The sequence below is a fragment of the Rhamphochromis longiceps genome, linkage group LG3 (assembly GCF_057381845.1).
Source record: "Rhamphochromis longiceps isolate RC_006_pf linkage group LG3, R_longiceps_female_GT1.1, whole genome shotgun sequence".
NCBI classification, from domain to species: domain Eukaryota; kingdom Metazoa; phylum Chordata; class Actinopteri; order Cichliformes; family Cichlidae; genus Rhamphochromis; species Rhamphochromis longiceps.
Genome location: NC_140559.1, coordinates 673,276 through 694,837, shown reverse-complemented (window position 1 = coordinate 694,837; position 21,562 = coordinate 673,276). Strand labels below are relative to the sequence as shown.

The window sequence follows — 21,562 nt, the reverse complement described above, 5'->3', positions numbered from 1 at the left end:
AGGGGCCTGAAAACTCTCCCTCCCATTCTACTTTTAAATACTCTAGGAACAACAAGTAGGCCTGCAGAGCGAGAGCGAAGTGCTCTAATAGGGTGATATGGTACTACAAGGTCATTTAGATAAGATGGGGCCTGATTATTTAAGACCTTGTATGTGAGGAGCAGGGTTTTGAATTCAATTCTGGATTTAACAGGAAGCCAATGAAGGGAAGCCAAAACAGGAGAAATCTGCTCTCTCTTTCTAGTCCCTGTCAGGACTCTTGCTGCAGCATTTTGGATTAACTGAAGGCTTTTCAGAGAGTTTTTAGGACATCCTGATAATAATGAATTACAGTAGTCCAGCCTTGAAGTAATAAATGCATGAACTAGTTTTTCAGCGTCACTCTGAGACAGGATATTTCTAACTTTGGAGATGTTGTTCAAATGGAAGAAAAGAGTCCTACATATTTTGTAATATGTGCTTTGAAGGACATATCATCGTCAAAAATGATTCCAAGATTTCTCACAGTGTTACTGGAGGCCAAGGTAATGCAGAGTAAGCATTTGGTTAGATACCATATTTCTTTTTATACAGTTGCGATCAAAAGTTTAAAACCACTTGAAAAATGGCAAAAAAGCATGTATTGAAAACAACGCTTGAACTGAAACAGGCTGCTTTCACAGCTGATCAAAAGTTTAGGACCACATGCCATTAAAAAGCCAATTCTGTGTAAAAATGTGGATTCATTGTAGTTTTCTGTCAGGCTGTGTCATGATATTCTGATGGCAATGGCAAAAAAAAAAACCATTCCCTTTTTGAACGTGGAGGGTTGTTGAACTGCATAAGCAGGATCTCTCACAGCGCTCCATCGCTGCTGAGGTTGGACTTAGTAAGACAGTCATTTGGAAATTCTTAATGATCCTGAGGGTTATGGAACAAAAAAAGTCAACAAAAAGTGTATTAACAAATGCACATCAAGCAACAGAAAGAAGAAAAGTTTGGTATGGGGATAATGAATGAAAATGGACTTCAAAAACACCATCTACAATTCTGCAATGTCCACTTTTGGCAAGACGAACATCAATTTAGCAGAGTAGTTGGAAGAAGGTTCAGAGGAAATGATTCCTGTATTAAAGGAAAAGAGAAAAGGTATAGCTGCATACAAAGCCTGCCCTAGCAAATGTAACATTAAGACCCTTTGAGGTACATGCACCAAAGTCCAGCATATCACCAGGCGATTTGTCAGCGATAACTGGCTCCAGCTGTGCTTTCAGCTGCAGAATGCAGCTACACAGGCAATATCACAAGGTCCACACAAGAATTTATTATGAAGGAAAGAAATAGTTTGACAAACATTTACAAAACAACACATGGAATTTACACAGGACTCATCAAAAATATACATGAGCACAAGTCTCATACCAAATGCTGCCACATTAGATTTGTGGCACATACTATGTTAAAAATCGTGCTGTAAATGTGTTGATAACTGGAAAATCTACTGAGTCTACAGATGTTTTAAGTCACTGTAAAATGAGGCAAATAGAGGGAAACTATTGTACCAGAAATTTGCTGTAATTTAAACAACTCAAAGCTTAGACTAACCTGAATGTTATTTCTCTTTAGTTCTGACCTCACTTCTGTGCTACACAGCAAACCAAGGTCAGTAAGTTTAGCATATGACAATCTAAACCCAATAAAGTGTGTTAAACATCCTTTTCTACATGTTGTTAATGGAGTTAATAAGCAAACAATACCAGAATTTTTTTTTTAAATTACTGCATTATTACTTCTTGCATTGTGGTGTACCTGAAAGTAATGAAATATCAACAAACCTATGAGTCTACCTTATCTATGTCTCCAAGAAGCATTTATCATGGAGTAAAAACTGGAACTGTTCAAGAAAAGCTTTTTTGGACAGCCACATTCTATGTGATCTAAGAACTCTTTATCTGGTCTGGACATGACTCCATACTAAGCTTATGTGTTTTATGTGATTTTAGGTATAGCTTAATTTTCTCAGTCTCTCTAAATCTGCCAATCTTGACAGAAAAGGAAAATTTTAATTCTCCGATACCATATTTTTTGGTTCCCGCTAAGTCTGATATTAGCCTGTTGTCTTACTAACTACTAACAGTAATCTTTGATTATTAAACATAAAGTGATTATGGAAATTAGGAAAACAAATATATTTTATTAGAAGCAAATACTATGTGGTTATTGTAATATATTGTTTTTGGTAATATGTTCTTACAAGCCACCACTGAATGGTGGGTTATAAAACACAGCACGGCTTTTAAGTTTTAATCAGAATACAGAATCAGATTACATTGAATTCTCCACAGCTCGTCTGACTGTGAGTCCCAGCAGCTCTCAGTTTTTTAAAGACGACTTTGTGTCTCTGAGCTGTGAGGAGGATGACAGCTCTGCTGGATGGACTCTGAGGAGAAACACAAGCAAACAACAGAGGACTCAGTGTGGAGATGGGTGGGGAAAACCAGCTGGTTCTTCCTGCAACATCAGCTACATTGACCCACTTGAAAGTGGAGTTTACTGGTGTGAGTCCAGAGAGGGTCCCATCAGTAACATGGTTAACCTGACAGTCACTGGTAAGCTGAGTGTGTGGAGTTAGTGTTGATGAAGCTGTGTGTAAATGGATGAAATGCTGTAGTTTGTCTCTGTGTTGAGGTGGATCAGTGATCCTGCAGAGTCCTGTCCTCCCTGTGATGGAGGGAGATGACGTCACTCTGCTCTGTAAAACAAAGACCACTCCCTCCAACCTCCCAGCTGCTTTCTATAAAGATGGCTCCCTCATCAGGAAGCAGCCTACAGGTCACATGACCATCCAGCATGTTTCCAGGTCTGATGAAGGCCTCTACAAGTGTGACATCAGCGGTCATGGAGAGTCTCCATCCAGCTGGATCACTGTCACAGGTGACACACTCACCTGTCTGTGTTTCTGCAGGTTTCAACATTCACAATGTGACGACAACTTAATGACTGTGTTTGCTTTATTTTAGAGAGAAACACCACCACACCTCCACCTACATCCACACCTCCTCCTGATAATAAACACGTGTCATATGTCCATATCAACCTCCCTGTGTTGATTGCTGCACCAGTCTGTGTTTTGGTTCTTCTGGTGATACTGGTTCTGCTGATTAGACGACTTGTTCATAGGAAACCTGAAGGTGAGACTCAGACTTGTAGACTATACGTGTCCAGGTTTGTTTTGTAGAATAAAGTAAAGTATACACTCATTATGATTACATTAGCATTAGTGTTAGTATTTATTCTCTATGGCAGAGGGAAACAACTTTCTTAAACATTATTGGTTCATTTCAGCAGATCAAAAAGAAAATGGAGAAGACATCACAGATGACATCATTTACAGTGACATCAAAATATCAACTCACCAACTACAGTCAGCCAGACAAAGAGGTAATATTGTATTTTGCTGGGTTGGGGGTGGGGTTGCACGATTGTGTAGTGTTGAGAACACTGGGCATTTTTATGTTTCAGGGTTTGCAAAGAGTTAGGACCCAAGATTATGGGATACAAGCATACCATATTGTCTTTATTTATTTATTTTTTATTTTTATTTTTTAGCTAGAAGTATATTTGGATGAGACAATAGTGTACGGAATTGCTTGCAAGCTATATCCATTGCATCACACAGACACCTGTTAATTAGCACTAAAAACATTTAAATAGTACTATTACCTGCACAGTCAGCCATAGTATTTTTCAGACACATACATTTAAAAAGGCACCAACTCGGTCCTCTGCATGTGTTTTATATTGTGCAGAGAGTGATCCAGCTGCACTCTGTTCAGCAGGGAGAACACCACTATTCACTAATAAAGAAAAGATAAAATAAAATAAAAACAGAAAATAAAATGCAACAATTTAAAAGGATGTCACTTATTTTTTTTTAGTTTTTTTCAAAATTACATTTAAAATTAAAATAGTAAAAATGTCCACATGTGCATTATGCTCATAGTTTTATCCAGGAGGACTTTTTCTCTGATCTTCAAATTCATAAATAATTAAGATCTGGTTTTATTATAGAGTAAAGAAGAATAAAAATTAGGAAAACAAACTACAAAAAGAAAAACCTTTTCTATGTTGAGATTATTAGAATTGTGAAAATAAGTGTTGCTTTTAAATTAAAAATATGTATTTTATTGATTTAATGGTTGACTTATAACCTTACATTACAGTCCATATTTTTACACTTTAAACCAATATCGGTACAAAGCTTTCATTTTCCCATTGATTGTATTGAAGCTTTTTTCAAATGTACTCATCTTTAAAATCTCACTGCTGAGTGTTGTTTGCGCACTGGATTTACTCTTTGTGGTTAACAAAAAATAAAAAAAAACAGCTCCGCTGTCGTCCACTTTCCTGTTTATCATTAGCGAAAAAAAGTTTGTAGGCTTCTTCTTTTTGTTTTTATTTTGTGTTTGTTTTTTTTCTAAAAAGGAATATCTATAACTTATTGATAAACTGTGCACACTGTCATGAATTCAAAATTGTTAATAAAAGTTAGTAAATATTCAGATTTTTTTTTAAATTACGATTTGAAATAAGAACTTCCAGTGCCGTTTTTCCTTCACTTTCATATTTTTTAACACCAACATTTGGATTATCAGTGTCTTCACTGTTCACAAATTCTAAGTAACCTATATAAAGATATTTAGTAGTTTAGTAGTTTATTAGAATCTGAAATGTTTCTGCTGGTTTGGCCCATCGCTCTTCTTTCTCAGAGCCAAAGTCACATCAGCAGGGCTTCAGAACTGGAGCTGTCACATGATACACGGAGACTACAAATATATCTTGCAGTGCTTCAATGCAAATTTAAATTAAGTGACAGACTTTCAAGTTTGAAAATTATTAAGGTATAAATGGATCTGTCTGAACAGTTATTGTTACCCAGAGTTGTTAAATGGGATGTCCTGCGAGCGTATGTTGCTAACATCTGGAACTATTGAGAAGTTCCATAATCTGCCACTGCTCTTAACAAAAAGGTCCATAGAAATGAAGACATGATGTGAATTTCATTCAACAGCTCTGGTATTTCTAGAATTAAGGCACCAGTATACACTTAGCACTGATTGCGTCGCACACCACTGCAATTTTATGGCGTGGAAAGTTGCTGCAATATTCATTTGAATGATACTGTTGCTACTCATAAACTACCATCACATAAACGCTGATATAGGATGAGAAAAAAAAATCAAAACTGGAGCTTGCCAAGTGTTATGACCCCTGTGGCAAAAGTGGTGCAACATAACAGGGCAACAACTCAAGTTATACATAAGCCGAGTCTCCAAACAAAAAACCGTGTGCATGAAATACATTTTACAATCTTACAAACTATTTATAATTACCTCACACCATTAAGTAGTAGCTTCTATAATACCAAAACAACCAGCAGAAAAGGAAACAGTGGACAATAAAGTGAAACCAAAAAAGTAAAATGCTTATGCTCCCTGGCTGGCCACAAAACAGGAGACAAGGTCTTGATGCATGCGCAATCATCATGGTAAGGAAATCCCCAAAAGTTGATTCTGTTCATCTGGACGTAGCTTTTCTCCCACTAAAAACCAGATGAACAGAATCAACTTTTTGGAACAGAAGAAAAGGTTTGAGTAGGAAAAAAAATGGTTGAGAGTCCCTGCCAAGCTTTTGCAAGCTTTTGCTTGGAAAGAGGCCCGACCGAGCCAGGCCCCGCCAAGCAGCCACCGGGAGTGAGCCGGTACATACCTGAGCTCCCAGCCCCAGACACCAAGAACCACCAATGCACCGACGGCTGAGGGCATCAGCCACCGGCAGGGAGTGTGGTGGGGGGAGATAGGCCTCCATACTTTGGAGGGCCTGAGATGTTCCCAGAGAGGTGGCGTCTAATACTCGACCTGACATATAGACACAGACAAACAGGCACACACAGACACAAATGTGAATTCCGACCATGGACCATGGAACGTTTTGCAATGTTTTTTGTTTTTTTTCTCCAACGTGTTGTATTTTCAAACTGTTGCAACATCTCCCTCCATATATCTGTATATCTCTGAGCCTCTGTCCGCCAGAGGGTGTGATATCAAACTTGGTGAAGCATGTGACAGGAACACTGTTAGGCATCAGTCTGTGATTATAGAGGGCAGCACGAGGCCACAAGGAATTGAAAAGGCTAAGCTCAAAAAAAGAAAGACGTTGGAGGAAGATACTGAAAAATATACTGTGTTAACTAACCTGTTTACGAGAGGACAGATCCCAGGTGCAGTTGATAAAGAGATTATACAGATCAAACTCTGTATTTTCAGCATGGCCAATAAGGTCAGCACAACCTTTGCTATAAAACAAATTAATATGACCAAGGTCATTAGCTTATTAGAACCCAATAAGTGGAGGATAATTCACGACAATCCTTAGTTTTAAGATGAAAATAAACACAATTTATAGGTTCCAGGATGATCTGTGTAATATTAAATAATTCTTAAATGGAATGTTTTTGTAGCATTGAAGCAGCAGATAAGCCCATCTGATGCTGCTGATGCCAATAAACATGAAGCGGCCATAACTGAGGGGAATAGTTTTAACAGAGTTAAGTTATTTAAACTATGTATGTGTAAATATAAATATAACAATAAAATAACATGCAGAGAATAGATGTGAAAATGTTTAAATTGTATCAAGGCAGTGTCTGCATGATGGTAGGTAGAATAATTTATTTTAGTCTATCAAGACAGATAGCCTATATTGTGCATCACAAAAAAGGCCATGAACCTGAAAAAGGGGCCTCATCCTGATCCTGTCACGGTCCTGAGTCTGTGGACTCAGTGTTTTTCTGTTTGTATTAGTTATCTTTGTTTTCATGATGTGTTTTGATTCTCTTGGGTTTGATTTCTGTCACTGTATCCCCTAGTTTAGTCCTCGTCTGTTCAGTTTCCTGTTTTACTTTGAAAGTCTGTGTACTATGTCAATGTGTTGAGTTTTGCCTCTCCTTGTCTTGTCATGTCTGATGAGTCCCAGCTGTGCTCTCCTCCTGTTTCACATTCCCTAATCACCTCAGTATGTATTTAAGCCCTGTGTTTTTCCCTGCCAGTTGTTGCATCCTCCACGTTTGTTGTGTGTGTATCCATGGTCGTCTTCCTTCAGCATCTCCTGTCTAGTTAGTTTAAGTTGTTGTTTATGTATCGTCCAAAGGTGACTGTCCAGCAAATAAAGCCGTCGTTTAAGTTAATGTTTTGTCTCCGAGTCCTGCACGTGGGTCCAGCCACTGACAGCCACACAACTCACCGTGACAGATCCTGGATTTATCTGTAAAGGAGTGTTTATGTTAATTTATTTTAGACCGATATAACAATATGAATAGTAAATGAAAAGATTCAAAAATCTTTCTGCAGGAGCAGTATCAATATCAATATCAATATCACTATCACTATCAGCAACTCTGCATGATCTGCAGTAATGTCCTCTGTGTGTGTATTATTGTGTGTTTATTGTGCAGAGAGTGATCCAGCCGCAGTCTACTCAGCAGTAAGAACTGAAGATGTCACTTACGGAGAAATCATCACAAGAGACAAGAAAAATAAATCAAAGATGAGAGGTACATCTGTTCTTCTTTGTCTCTTGGTTCACTTCTACACTCAAGAACTGATGCTTTGTTTTAATCTAAATGTTAACATTAAAATCGTAATAATACATTAAAATGTTAAATTTTTATAATGATCTCCATCTTAGTAACTAGTGACATCTGGTAAGTAACACCAGGCTACCAGGCGTATTCTGAGTTTTGCAGAATTGGTTATTTTAAATCGCTCACCAGAATCCTGGACATTATGAAAAAGTTAATTATCGGGTACACACCGGCTCACTCCTTGGCGGCCGCTTATCGCGGCCTGGAGCCTGGGGCTCGCTCGGGCCACTTCGGAGGTGGGGTGCCCCCGGCCTCTCGGCCTGGGGCTCGGTCACTCAGGCACAGCTGGCTGCCGGCGGAGCTCACGGGCGCGTCACTGCAACTCCTCCTGGCTTCTGCTCCGCGGCTGCTGAGTGAGCCCTCATCTGGGACTCTCCTCAGCTCTTACTGGGACAGTGGCGCGGCTGCCCCTCTGTTGGTCTTCCTTGGTCTCTTGTGTTCTGGGGGCCTCTGGATGTCTGGAGTTTTGATCTCCTCCATACCTGCTTCATGCCCTGGAGGACGGGGCTGTGGCTCCCCACACTCCCTAGCAGATTGTTACATGGAGAAACCTTTGGAATGCAAGCATGCTGATCCACACAGGTATGCACACAGGTGTACACATGGGTATTCACAGACGCGGACTACAGCTTTCTTGGCTGCTGCCTCAAAGCACATTGTGCGCTGTCTATCTTGCGTGCTGCACAATATCGTTTATTATTTAGTATCTACTGATATCTACTGCTAGCTAGTTTATTGTGATGGTGCCGTTTTTTTTATTATGTTGCTCTTTGTTGTTTGCTTTCTCTTCTGTTTTTTTTTTCTCCATACAGGTGACCCAGGTGTTTTGTTTTTTTTGTTTGTTTGTTTTTTTCTTTCTTCCCCCCCTTCTCACCGTCTCTTCTCCCCTTTGGTTTTCTTTCTCTCCCTCTCTTTCTTTCATTCTCTCTCCCTGTCCTATCCCACAGTCATGTCTGTCCCGTTTGTAGCAACTGAAAATAAAATAAATTCATAATTATAATAAAGGTCAATCAAATGGACCAATATGGCAAGGCCATGATGATCCACTTGGTAAAATAAATCCGCTTGGCATCTTTCTTGGCCTTAAGACAACAATTCTGATGGCCAAAGATCCAAACGGGACACAAAAAAAAAAAAAGAAAAGAAAAAGTTAATTATCTTGTTTTGAGGTATAATGTCGTTGTGACTTTCTGCCAACCTTTGGGCAACAGATCATTCAGCAGTTTTGCAATTGAGCAACAATTGCCAATAGCAGCTCAGAAGAGGTGCCCATGTCTCTGCTACTCGGGTTTTGTTCACACACAAGCTGTTAGCAGGATGTATAAAGAGACAGATTAAACAGAACAAAGATGACTAACTGCCTGCTTTCAGGTACAGCCAACGTTCGGTTTGTAACCACAGATGCAGCATCCTGTTTTTGTGTTCTGAAGCTAATGAGAATTCTTGCTCCAGTCTATTTTGATTTGGTTAATAATAGCATCCATGTTGCAAAGCAACAGTTTGCTTTGTGCTCTGTGGTGAAGTGTGTCAGTCTATATTAATAGCTTCTGGCAGCTTTGTGGTTTTCTACCTTCAGTTTGCACACAAACAGTTCCATATGGTCACTGTTCCATATAGCAAAGAGATGATGAGAAAAGGATAAGAAAAAAAGTGTGAAAAGCTGCTGTGGTTTATTAAAATTATTCCTTATTACTTACTCTTCTCTTACTTCTCTTACTCTTCTCATGATGTAACATTACAAATAATAAAATATTTGTCACAGCTGTAGTGCATTAACTACATTACTGGTTATAGCAACACTGAGAATAAATGGACGATTATGATCAAACATGGCATAAAACATCCAAGAGAACTGTACCAGCAGTGCTCGTGTATTTTCTTTTTAAATATAACAGTACTGTAATGTTTGTTATATCTGCAGTAATTTCAATTCATTTTATTGTGTAGGGAGTGATCCAGCTGCAGTCTACTCAGCAGTGAGAACAGAAGACATCATATCCGGAAAGATAACCATCAGAGCAAACAGGACCAGAGGTACAGCTGCTCTTTAGTTATAACTTTGGATAGAATTTAGCTAGCTGCTCACCATGCAGTATTTACTTTTTCTCCCACTCTTTATGCTAAGACATTTCACATCTCATGCCCCACCAAGCTGTTGTTCAAACCTTCTGTTGGCCATTGGAAACCAATTAGAAGAATTAGTGAATTAAGGGTCACCACCAAGGCCCAGGGTAAAATAAAGAAGGATTATTTTGAAATGCAAAAAGCGGATTTTAAAGCTCAAGATATTGAGCCTGGAATAAACAGATTAGGGGTACTTTTTGAGGAGTTACCACAGGTATCTTGTCTTGAGATTTAGTATAAATATTCTGCTCAGGAAACATACATTATTTTAACAGTTACTAAATGCCATACATCTAACTTTGGATGGAGCAGCCCTCATTTCTAGAAATCTGGCCAAATTTGTTAAACCCCCCAAAATATGACAATCCAGAGTTGCAGTCTTACACGCCTCTCTGCAGCTTCTCTCCTACTGTTATCCCCCTGATATTTAAATTTTTTACTCCATACATGTTCACCTGTCCACCTCTCTCTCATATACACATGTATTCTGTCTTGCTTCTGACTTTTTTCCTCTTTTCTCCAGAGCACTGGTTATTCAATTTAGTCTCCATCACAGCTGTCACAGAGCTAACATACCAAATAATTCAATTAGGAATCACCAATTAATCAAACATGCATGTTTTTGGACTTTTGGGGGAAGCCAGAATACTCAGAGGAATCTCACACAAAAACACCCTATCTGGCAGATTGCTATCCAGAACCTTCTTGCAGTAAGGCAACCATGCTAACCACTGCACTCCCCCACCCCAGCCCCATATTAATTATGAAATTGTGTTTAAAACCTAAAAGTGATCATTGTTTTTCTTTTTAAGCCTGATTGCTCAGCCTGTCTGAAAAACCGTCTGTCAGGGAGGACGGAAGAGAGAGAGAAGCTAGGAGCACCAAATCTTTGACTTTTACAGTTTTTTACAGCCGCTGGGACACATTTCCCAATACTTAGGTCACTTTTGCAAAACTCTTCACACAATTCTCCTAACTGACCGTCAGCTTGGCAAAGCAGTTCATTTCACATTCAAAATGCACTACAACTACCAAAACACTTTATTCAGGTCTCAAATAAACTCATTCTTCCAGAACACTAGCAAAGGTTGACAGCCGACAAACACACTTTGTCACCCACAAAACAATGACCTAAAAAACACTAACAACATGTAGCATTACACAGTGTTTTCTTGTGTAAAACAAGGACACATCTCTGTTTATAATTTCAATATATGTTACTGGAATGAATCAGACATCATGCAGAATTCGTTAATATTTGTTTATGTATTTTTATTTTTTTCGCACTAAGTAATCCCAAAATACAAGAATTTGTATACACACCATCCACTGATACACATACAATAGTAATGCTAATCTACTCGGTCTTCTCTATTTGGCCACAGGTTCTCATCCACATCACATCTTATATCATCTTGGGCAACACACCTAGGAAAGAATCTTCTGGCATGCCAGAATTGAAGGAGTTGAAAAATTGAAGGAGTAACACCTGTGTAGATGTTCATCTACAATGAGAATAAGCTGTGGCTGGTTAAACTGCATTTTTAGATTTAAAATATGTTTCAATAAAATATTGCTATTGCATTTTGCTGTCTTTTCAAGTTTTGCATTGTGTTATTGTTTTGGCCATAAGTTTAACAGTTTTGAAAACAGTATGTAAGTACATGCAAAATGTCCTGTACGTACAAAGATTTTTGGCAGTTGTTGTGTCTGAGTGAGAAGATAATTCATGAAATTTGAGAGATGTAGTCATTGAATGCATTTTGTGCCAAAACAATGATAACTGGTCCTCAGTTTAGCCCACATAGACTTCTGTTGTGCTCACTGTGTGAGGAGTTTTGCAAACGTGACCTAAGTATTGAGAAATGTGTCCTAGCGTCTGTAAAAAACTATAAATGTAATTACATGAAAGTGAGCTGACAATTGAAGACAAAACAGTTGAAGAACAACTGTTTTTATTAAATTATTCACTCACTCAAAAAAATATTGACAATTTTGTTCTGTCTATTTTTGTCAAAAAAAATTTAAGCCCCCCCCCCATTTTTCAAACCCATCCAATGGGCTGGTTCAGGCTGTATTTTTGGCTCTCCTACCATAGAGTGTAGCCTAACCTATCTAGCACGTGTGTGTGTGTGTGTGTGTGTGTGTGTGTGCGCGCGCGCACACGCGCGCGCGCGCACACAAAATAAGAGAATATAACATCCACACCAGTACAGTAGCTGAGTGATACATGTTTATGTGTTACAAACTTTTAAAAAAATCATAATCTGTAACAATTCAAATACATTCTTATTGTTTTTTATATATAAGATCTAATAAAATATTTTACAAACAACAGATAATGATTTAAACTGACAATTATTGTTAAAATTAGGCAATTTGTTGGTATGGTGAGCAGGAACATATAATTATGCAAAACAATGCAAAGTTTTATTTTTTATTGTTTCCTGTGTCTCTCCTCTGTCAGTCTGAATGCTGAACTTACTGATAATAACCTGGAACAGCAGCAGGACTCACAGCTCAGTTATGAACCCACTGAACACAAATCATTGGATTATTTGGAAGAAGTCGCCCTCTACGATTTCTGTAGAACAAAAACAACAAGAAGCATGGCAGAAACTGACAGACCAACTGTAAGTCCAACAGAACCACTCTCCTCTACTCCAGCCTCCTTCCCTCCACTTTGTCCTCCTGTCTGACCTGCAGGTGAGAAACAGGTGTGAGGTGTCAGCTGTCAGGTAGGTAATGAGTGAAGAACAGAACAGAATCCATTTCCTCTTCAAACTGCTGTCAGACATTATCTACTGCACTCTGATGTCATTTTCTGGATGCAGTCCTGTTCTTTGCTGAGACTGAGGTTGATGAAGCAGTTCCTTCTCAAGTGTCAAAGTGACATCAGGGATCCTTGTGGCGTGTTGGTGACAGCTGTCTGTTTTCATATCATTTTTGTCTCCATCTTCATCAGCAGGAGATTCACAATTCAGCCACAGAACATTTGTCTCTGTGGTTCAGTGCCATGTGAGTCCTAACGTTGTTCTTTATATCTTATGTTGATCAAAACACCAACAACTGCAACAAAAACTGACATTGCTACTATCTGAGTCCACTGTTGGACCAACATCAGTCACTCTGAATGTTGAACTGGCTTTTCATGAATCTGAAACAAGCAGCAGGACTCACGGTTCAGTTTGGAAGCCACTGATGGAATTTCAAAGCCCCTGATCCACAGGGGGCCGGTAATCTGGATTTTGTCTACGTCTATATGTTCTGTAGATAAAAACAGCACCAACACCAACAACAAGCACAGCAGGAACTGACAGACCAACTATCAGTCCAACAGAACCACTCTCCTTTACTCCAGCCTCCTTCCCTCCAGCCTCCTTCCCTCCATCTCCACTTTGTCCTCCTGGTTGACCTGCAGGTGAGAAACAGGTGTGAGGTGTCAGCTGTCAGGTAGGTGATGAGTGAAGATCAGAACAGAATCCATTTCCTCTTCAAACTGCTGTCAGACATTATCTACTGCACTCTGATCACATCACTCAGACCAGCTGCTTTCTACAAAGTCTCATCAACAACATCTTTAGAAACAAACATCAACAACCAGGAAGCAGCTTCACCTCTGATCACACACACACACTCAACTCTACTCACTCACCTGGAGGAACAACAACACTCAGCTTCACCTCTAGCCTTTAACTCTACAGCATGTTATTTATGACTACTTCAGCTTGATTGACAGATATAACATATAAATCTATATTCAAGTGTCTAAAAGTCACTAAAATTATGCCTTTGGGTCAAGAATTTGAGCTGTTGATTAATTTAACAAGTTTTGAATTCATTTTAATTTAATCAGTTTAGCAAACACAGTGTACAGACTATTATACAATACAGTATGATATAATACCTGTGTTATGCTGTCACATCCATAACCAGGAAGAAGCTGAAATTAAACTCACCTGAGTTTTCAACCTTCAAAGTGACTCTGTTTAGAGACTGTAGTTTCTGTCCATCATATCCAGCTTCACATTCATATGTTCCAGCGTCGTTCGTGGTGACATGTTTGAGAATCACAGAAAAGTCTCCAGTCTCCTTCCATTTTGGATCTTTCATCACCACTCTACCTTTAAATAGTTCATGCTGGTACTTATCTTGAAAACGACCATCTCTGAAGAGGATGACAATATCCTCTGACTGCAGGTCAGACTTTTCCCACCTCATCATTATTAAAGTAGCATCTGTGGGACCAGAACACTCCAGAGTGGCATCTTCTCCTCCTTTGACTGTTAACTCTTTTTGGTCTGAAACATTTTTAAAAAGTAAATAGAAAATAGACAAACAGGAAGTAAGGCAAGGCAAATTTATTTGTATAGCACAATTCAACAACAAGGTGATTCAAAGTGCTTTACAGAGACATTAGAAACAAAACAAATAAAAAACATGATTTAAAATTGATTAAAACAAGCAAACAAACTAACTAAACACACACATTTCACACCTGTTCGCGCGATCTGAACCCTTATCGTAAGGGGAGCTACCAGTCCTTCTGTGGACGAGCTACTTTCTATTTTAAATTCCCTAGATTTAAAATACTCTCTAGACCCAGTCTAGACCCAGCTGGGGAGCTACCCAGAGCTCTAAACCCACTTAACAAACAAACAAACAAACAAAACAGTATATAAAATCAAAACAGATAAAATCAGAAATAGATAAGATCAGTAGTTAGTGTAAGTTTTGAAATTTAAGCTTAAAAGTGTGGATTTGGTGCTTTATTCAAATGCAGCTGAGAATAGGTGAGTCTTCAACCTGGATTTAAATAAACTGAGTGTTTCAGCTGATCTGAGGCTTTCTGGGAGTTTGTTCCAGATATAAGGAGCATAAAAGCTGAATGCAGCTTCTCCGTGTCTGGTTCTGACTCTGGGAACTGATAAAAGACCAGATCCAGATGACCTGAGGGATCTGGAAGGTTCATACTGGGTCAGAAGGTCACTGATGTATTTTGGTCCTAAACCATTCAGAGCTTTATAGGCCAGCATCAGAACTTTAAAGTCTATCCTCTGACGGACAGGCAGCCAGTGTAAAGACCTCAGAGCTGGACTGATGTGGTCCACTTTTTTGGTCTTAGTGAGGACTCGAGCAGCAGAGTTCTGAATGAGCTGTAGTTGTCTGACTGATTTTTTAGGTAGACCTGTAAAGATGCTGTTTCAGTAATCAAGCCTACTAAAAATGAATGCATGGACTAGTTTTTCCAGGTCCTGTTGAGACATCAGATCTTTTATCCTTGAAATATTCTTGAGGTGATAGTAAGCTGACTTGGTTATTGTCTTAATGTGTTTTTCTAAGTTTAGGTCTGCATCCATCACTACACCCAAATTTCTCGCCTGGTTTGTGGTTTTTAGATGTATAGATTGAAGTTCTCTGGTGACCTGTAATCGTTTTTCTTTGGCGCCAAAGACTATTACCTCAGTTTTGTTTAGGTGGAGAAAATTGTGGCACAACCAGTCATTAATTTCCTCAATGCATTTACCAAGAGCCTGTACAGGGCCTCGGTCTCCTGGTGACATTGTGATATATATTTGTGTGTCATCTGCATAGCTGTGGTAGTTTATTTTGTTGTTCTTTATAATCTGTGCCAGTGGGAGCATGTAAATGTTAAACAGAGGGGGTCCCAAGATGGAACCTTGGGGAACTCCACATGTGATACTTGTCTGCTCGGATGTGAAGTTACCTATTGATACAAAGTATTTCCTGTTTTCTAAGTATGTTTTGAACCAGTTTAGTACAGTTCCCGAAAGACCTGCCCAGTTCTCCAGTCGTTTGAGTAATATGTTGTGGTCAACTGTATCAAATGCTGCACTGAGATCCAGTAAAACTAGGACTGACATTTTTCCACTGTCTGTATTCAGACATATGTCATTAAACACTTTTGTCAGAGCGGTTTCAGTGCTGTGGTTCTGTCTAAAACCTGACTGGAAGGCATCGTAGCAGTTATTCTGTTTTAAGAAGTAATTGAGCTGTTGAGAAACTGCTTTTTCAATGATCTTACTTAAAAATGGGAGATTTGAGATCGGCCTGTAGTTGTTCATTTGTGTCTTGTCAAGATTGTCCTTTTTCAGTATAGGTTTGATTACAGCAGTTTTTAGTGGTTCTGGAAACACACCTGACATCAAGGAAAAGTTGACGATCTGTAACAGGTCTGACTCTAAAGTCTTTGAGACCTTTTTGAAAAAACTTGTTGGCAGGACATCTAAACAGCAAGAGGAGGAGTTCAGTTGACCTAAGATGTCCTCCAGGTCTTTGCTGTTAATCGGGTGAAACTGTTTGATGGTGTTTAAACAGTTTTTCGGTGGACACAGTACATATCCTGGATCTGCTGTTGATGTACCAATTGCTTGTCTAATCTTTTGGATTTTGTCTGTGAAGAATTTGGCAAAGTCATTGCAGGCCATGGTCGAATGAAGTTCAGCTGCCACTGACACAGGAGGGTTTGTTAGCCTGTCAACTGTAGAAAATAAGACCCGAGCATTATGGCTGTTTTTAGTGATGATGTCAGAGAAGTAGGACCTTCTTGCACTCCTCAGTTGTAAATTATAATTGTGAAGTTTCTCTTTATAGATGTCATAATGAACCTGGAGGTTTGCTTTTCTCCATCTGCGCTCAGCTTTCCTACACTCTCTTTTTTCATTTTTCACTAGTGTGGAGTTTCTCCATGGAGACTTTTTCCTTCCAGAGATAACCTTCACCTTAATGGGGGCAATAGTGTCCATTACATTTAACATGTTAGCATTGAAGCTATTGACGAGCTCATTGACTGAACCTTTGGACAGGTCAGGTGTTAATGGGAAGACCTGGTTAAAGATCTCACTACTGTCTTCAGTTATACACCGTTTTGTGATCACTGCTGTTGATATATTTGTGTGGGCTGAGATTTTACTTTCAAAGAAAACACAGTAATGATCAGACACGCCCACATCAGACACAGTAACCTTTGAAATGCTGAGGCCCTTGGAGATCAGTAGGTCAAGAGTGTGTCCTCTATTATGTGTGGCCTCTGTTACATGCTGAGTCAGCCCAAAGTTGCCCAGAGTGTTACTCAGGTCTTTAGTCCCTTTGTCCTGAGGGTTGTCCACATGGATGTTAAAATCCCCAACAATAATTACACAGTCGAAATCAACACAGATCACAGACAGCAGTTCACTGAGGTCATTAAAAAAGTCTGTGCAGTATTTGGGAGGCCTGTAAACATTAAGAAACACAACTTTGGATGGGGCCTTCAGCTGTAAAGCCACATATTCAAAAGACTGAAAACTTCCAGGAGATAGCTGCTTACATTGAAATGATTAATTAAATAAGACAGTAAAGAAGTAAAGTAAGAAGTAAAGACTCATTAGTAGAAATACAGTTAATAGAAAACAATACATTGTCTAATAATTACTTTCCATCCATCTGTCCTCTTTCATTTATCCAATTCTGGGTCACAGGCTGGGGGTGGTTATACCAGCCTTAAGGTGACAGAGGCAACCTGGACAGGTTGCCAGTCTGTCACAGAGCTAACACAGAGAGACAGACAATAATTCACACCTACGGGCAATTCAGAATCATCAACTAACCTAACCCCACTAACTGCGTGTCTTTGGACTGTGGCAGGAAGCTGGAGAGAGCCCACGGAAACACAAGAACTTACAAACAGGGAAAGACCCCGGCCTGAACTTGCTGTGAGGCAACAGTGCCAATCACTGCACCACCCTGCTGCTCTAATATTAAACTTAATTCTTGAAAATATTAAACTTTAATCAAATAATTTAAATAACATGTTCATTTTAAGCATCTTGAGGTTACTGTTGTTGTGACTTGATGCTATATAAATCAAACTGAATTAAGCTGAACTTTACAATGATTGTATCAAACAAAAGATGATGATAAGAGAAAAAAAACTGTGTGTGAGGTAATATGTGAATAAAAATCCTTCACTGCTGGTTTATTCATATCCTGTTTGTTAAATTGTGAACTCAGTTCTGCTTTAAAGACCTAAAACCTGAGTTTAAAGAACTTTTTGTCTTTGCTTGTCGGCAACTGGTTCAAATATTTTCATTTACTCTATGAATAGAAAAGTAATACAAATTTGTTTGTGCTTTACAGTCATGTCCAGGACGTTTAATATGGAGATTTGTTGACTTGTGTTTGTTTAACAGACCAATGTAATGTCTATAAGTACAGACAAGGACATTATCCTCAGCCGTACAACAATATAATTATTATTCTTGTATAAAACTATCACAAATGCACACATTTGTCTCATGTTTAGATGTATTAGAATATACATCAACATAGTCTAGAGTAAAATTGTGCATTTTAATAAGGAAGTCCTACAAAGTGTTTCAGAGGATACAACTAGAACCCTGACAGTAGTGCTGTGAGGTCTCATTTAAACTGTGTTTTAAACAGTCCTCATCTAAACTGAACTCTGCCAGTTTCAAAAATAAAACAAATGTTAAGAAATGTCTTATGGTTCATGGCTGTGAAGAATTCGGGTCCTCTGAAGTATAAAATCATTACAACAACATTTGCTAATGCAGTTCCGGTGTGTGATGATTGAGTACAGACAATGATGTTAGCAAGATAAACTGTGGTTCAGTCTTACAGGTTACAATACCAACAGCACCCAGAGTAAGAAGCAAAGATTAAAAGTTTCGGTCATTTAAGTTTTTGGTTTCTTAATATTTCTGCAAATGTGTTTCTTCCCAACTGACACAATTATGTTAACAAAAACACGTTTTCTTGCTTAAAATTCCAGGAAAAGTTTCCATCTGATTTATTTGAGATTTTAAATCTTACTAAAATATCTTTCTCAACATACACTATGTATGTTTCAACTGTCTAAACTCCAATAAGTCCATTTATTGAAATATTCAAATATTTAGATGTTTCCATATTTCTCAACTACATTGTCTACTTTTTTAAAAAAAAAAAAAAAAATCACAATTTCAGTAAATCATTTGAAATAACTGTAAAATGTAAAACTTGAAAAATAATACGCAGATCTATTGAGAATTTCATGCATACACTTGATTGTGTTTTATTTTTGATGTTAAGGAATTTACAGTTAGGTCCTGTTATCACAAATGAATCTCCAGTCTCGTTTAATTACAACAATGCCAACTCCCCACTCCGAGTGTATGCACTGACTGCCCTTTTTGTCTAACACGGTATACTGAGCGAAAGAAAAATAAAATAAAGTCTGTTCTACAGCTAAACACAGAGGTTTGTTAAATGTGACGTTTCTATCAGGAACCAAAGCTCCTCACCTGCTCTATGCGCGCCCCTCCCACAGGTAAGCTCAAGTTTCTTTCGAGCGTCACCGAATTTACATGAATGACGTTAGAGTTAAAATGAAACTAAACGAAAGAGAAAGCGAGGTTCTTGAAGTAATCGAATATTTAGCTTGGAATATATTTCTCTCTCAGACAAGCACATCATCAGTAAAAGTCTCAATATCGATAAGATGGTTTACGGTTTACAGACAGGTCTAATCAAACATTACCCTTCATCTTTGTGTCGTCCACAGCGACTCCACCATTACGCACACGGAAATATCCTCCCTTAAGTGTGTTTACTGAATTACACCCTTTTAGTCTCACGCCGTGTTTTAACAGGAAAAAGAAAAACATCGTTACTATTAATCTAATCCACTCTGTTATTGTTTAGAAGTTACAATTTATTGTTACAGCAGCTCCTCACCTGCTCCTCATACAGGTGAGCCGAGGCTTGTCTCTAGCGTCACCACCATTACATGAAGGTAACGTCAAAGTTCAAACTGAAAAGGGCCGAGAGTTTTTTAAGTGTAGTCTAAGATTTAAATCCATTTCCACTCTCCTGTCACCATTACCTGTGTACCTACATTTCCTCCACACTGACTCTGAAAGCAACGACCGTAAAATGAACCAGAGCGGAAACTTTTTTGCTCTCCCGAGGAAACAAAGATTCTTACACAGTGCCAGTACAGTGACTTCTAAAACTCCAGCAATCTCTCCCTGTTACCTGTCCTTCGGTGACAGATTTATTCACATAGGTACACACGGCTTACCTGTACAGTCCAGATGTCCCAGCAAACAGAGTAAGAGAAACAGCGATATCACTGATTTTAACTCCATGTCTTTCTCTTCTGCTCCGTTCGTTGATACAGGACAGGTGATGTAGATTAAAACTCGTCTGTTTACCAGAGACAGTTTGGTCAGTGTTTAACTGTCTGCAGGGAACAACCGGCACAGTAGGGAGGAGTCACGTGATTTACAGAAAAGCCTTCACAGCGATGCATTTGCTCAACCTGTCAGTTTGGTTTAATCCCAGACAGCAAGATGTCTTTGAAATAATGTTTCTTTTTTTAATCCGAGTCATCTTTATGTTCAAGACTGCAATCTCAGAGCAAAGTAAATGTTGAATCCATGTCGAAATACTGATGAAACCTAAACGCGTTTTAGTAATGTCATTGGAAATACACTGATTCAGAGCTGTCCTGTTATTGATGATGATCTATTTATGCTCACCTGGTGGCAACAATGAGGTTGAAAAGTCATGGATTCATGGTCAACTGGGAAATTAAACCTATTAATAAATTCATCAATTGGATTGTACCATCACACCACTCTCAAAATGTTACATCCCATCTGTCCAGTTTCGAAAAGTCTTTTATTTAGTTGATCATGGTGATATTTAAAATCACGAATTTATGTTTGACTGGGAGACAATCCTGGGTTAGTTGACATTACTACAGCAAGGAGATCTCATCTTTGTATACATCAGGTAAATATTCACTTAGTTTCTAATATTTGAATTGTGCCAAATATATTTTTGACCAATGACATTCCACACGCAGTACGTTGGTCATTATTGGACACTTCATAACTGTCACTAAGTGAAGTTAGCTTGCTAATGAAACTGATAACTTGGGCAGATTATGTTAAAGAGAAAGAGTAAATAATTAAGTAGAAAATTCAAATGTGAACAAGCTATGCTATTTTCCTTTTTTTTTTCTCCCCACGCTTTATTCAGTTTTTGGTTTTGTTTTCTTGGCGTAAACCACCAAGCGGTGGCAGTGACAGTGTGTGAGTTCTCCTTGTGAGTTCACAGTTAGGATCCAGACCAGTTGAAGGCAGGATATCATTGATTTTTGGTGAATTCACTCCTACAAATATTGTGAACTAATCCTGATTTAATAAATTAAACATTTAACTGATCTGAAGTTGTCTGTTGGTGTTTATATGTCAAGTAAAAATGTTTTAATCAACTTTAAACCATTTATCATAAGATTAGATAAGCTAATTACATTATATGTCACGGTTCTGGGTCCGTTGGACCCAGTATTTTGAGTTTATTATGTTTTGGTTTACTTTTGCATTATGGATTATTCTTGTGTCATTTTCTGTCTCTCTGTGTTGAGTCTCTGAGTTGTGATTCATGTTTCCTGTTTTATTGTGAAGGTCTTTGTCTTAGGTTAGTGTGTGCAGCTTTGTTCCCCCTGTCTCATTAGCCCTGATCTCTCCCAGCTGTGTCTCCCTCCTGTTGCCGATTCCCTCGTTATTACCTGTGTATATAAGCCCTGTGTTTTCCCGTGCTCGGTGTTGCATCATACCCTCGGATTATGCCTGTGTGTTTTTGGTTTCTGTTAGTGATGGGCAGATGAAGCTTCATGAAGCACTGAAGCTTTTCATCCAATTGGTTCACCCCAGCGCATAGCTTCTTGAAGCTTCATGTGCTCTA

The 21,562-nt window shown here is 38.6% G+C and overlaps 2 protein-coding genes across 3 annotated transcripts; one reads left to right on the top strand and one right to left on the bottom strand.

The window, feature by feature from the left end:
- The first annotated feature begins 454 nt into the window (after window positions 1–454).
- On the top strand, window positions 455–12,620 carry LOC146672419 (low affinity immunoglobulin gamma Fc region receptor III-A-like). The gene is made up of 8 exons (XM_085402574.1): window positions 455–524; window positions 2,325–2,588; window positions 2,668–2,913; window positions 3,000–3,170; window positions 3,328–3,420; window positions 7,493–7,591; window positions 9,629–9,715; window positions 12,512–12,620. Exons 1-8 carry the CDS (start codon window positions 455–457, stop codon window positions 12,526–12,528), a joined length of 1,047 nt encoding a protein of 348 aa, XP_085258700.1. The 3' UTR covers window positions 12,529–12,620.
- LOC146672418 (programmed cell death 1 ligand 1-like) lies at window positions 12,545–20,079 on the bottom strand. Of its 2 annotated transcripts, none has more exons than XM_085386899.1 (3): window positions 19,890–20,079; window positions 13,765–14,106; window positions 12,545–13,220 (listed from the first exon to the last, which is right to left on the bottom strand). In XM_085386899.1, the coding sequence occupies exons 1-3, from the start codon at window positions 19,954–19,956 to the stop codon at window positions 13,015–13,017; spliced, it is 615 nt and encodes a 204-aa protein (XP_085243025.1). In that variant the 5' UTR covers window positions 19,957–20,079; the 3' UTR covers window positions 12,545–13,014. The 2 variants fall into 2 exon arrangements, with proteins under 2 accessions (XP_085243025.1, XP_085243035.1); XM_085386909.1 differs by having other exon boundaries at window positions 12,552–13,220; window positions 13,765–14,097.
- Window positions 20,080–21,562: the final 1,483 nt, after the last annotated feature.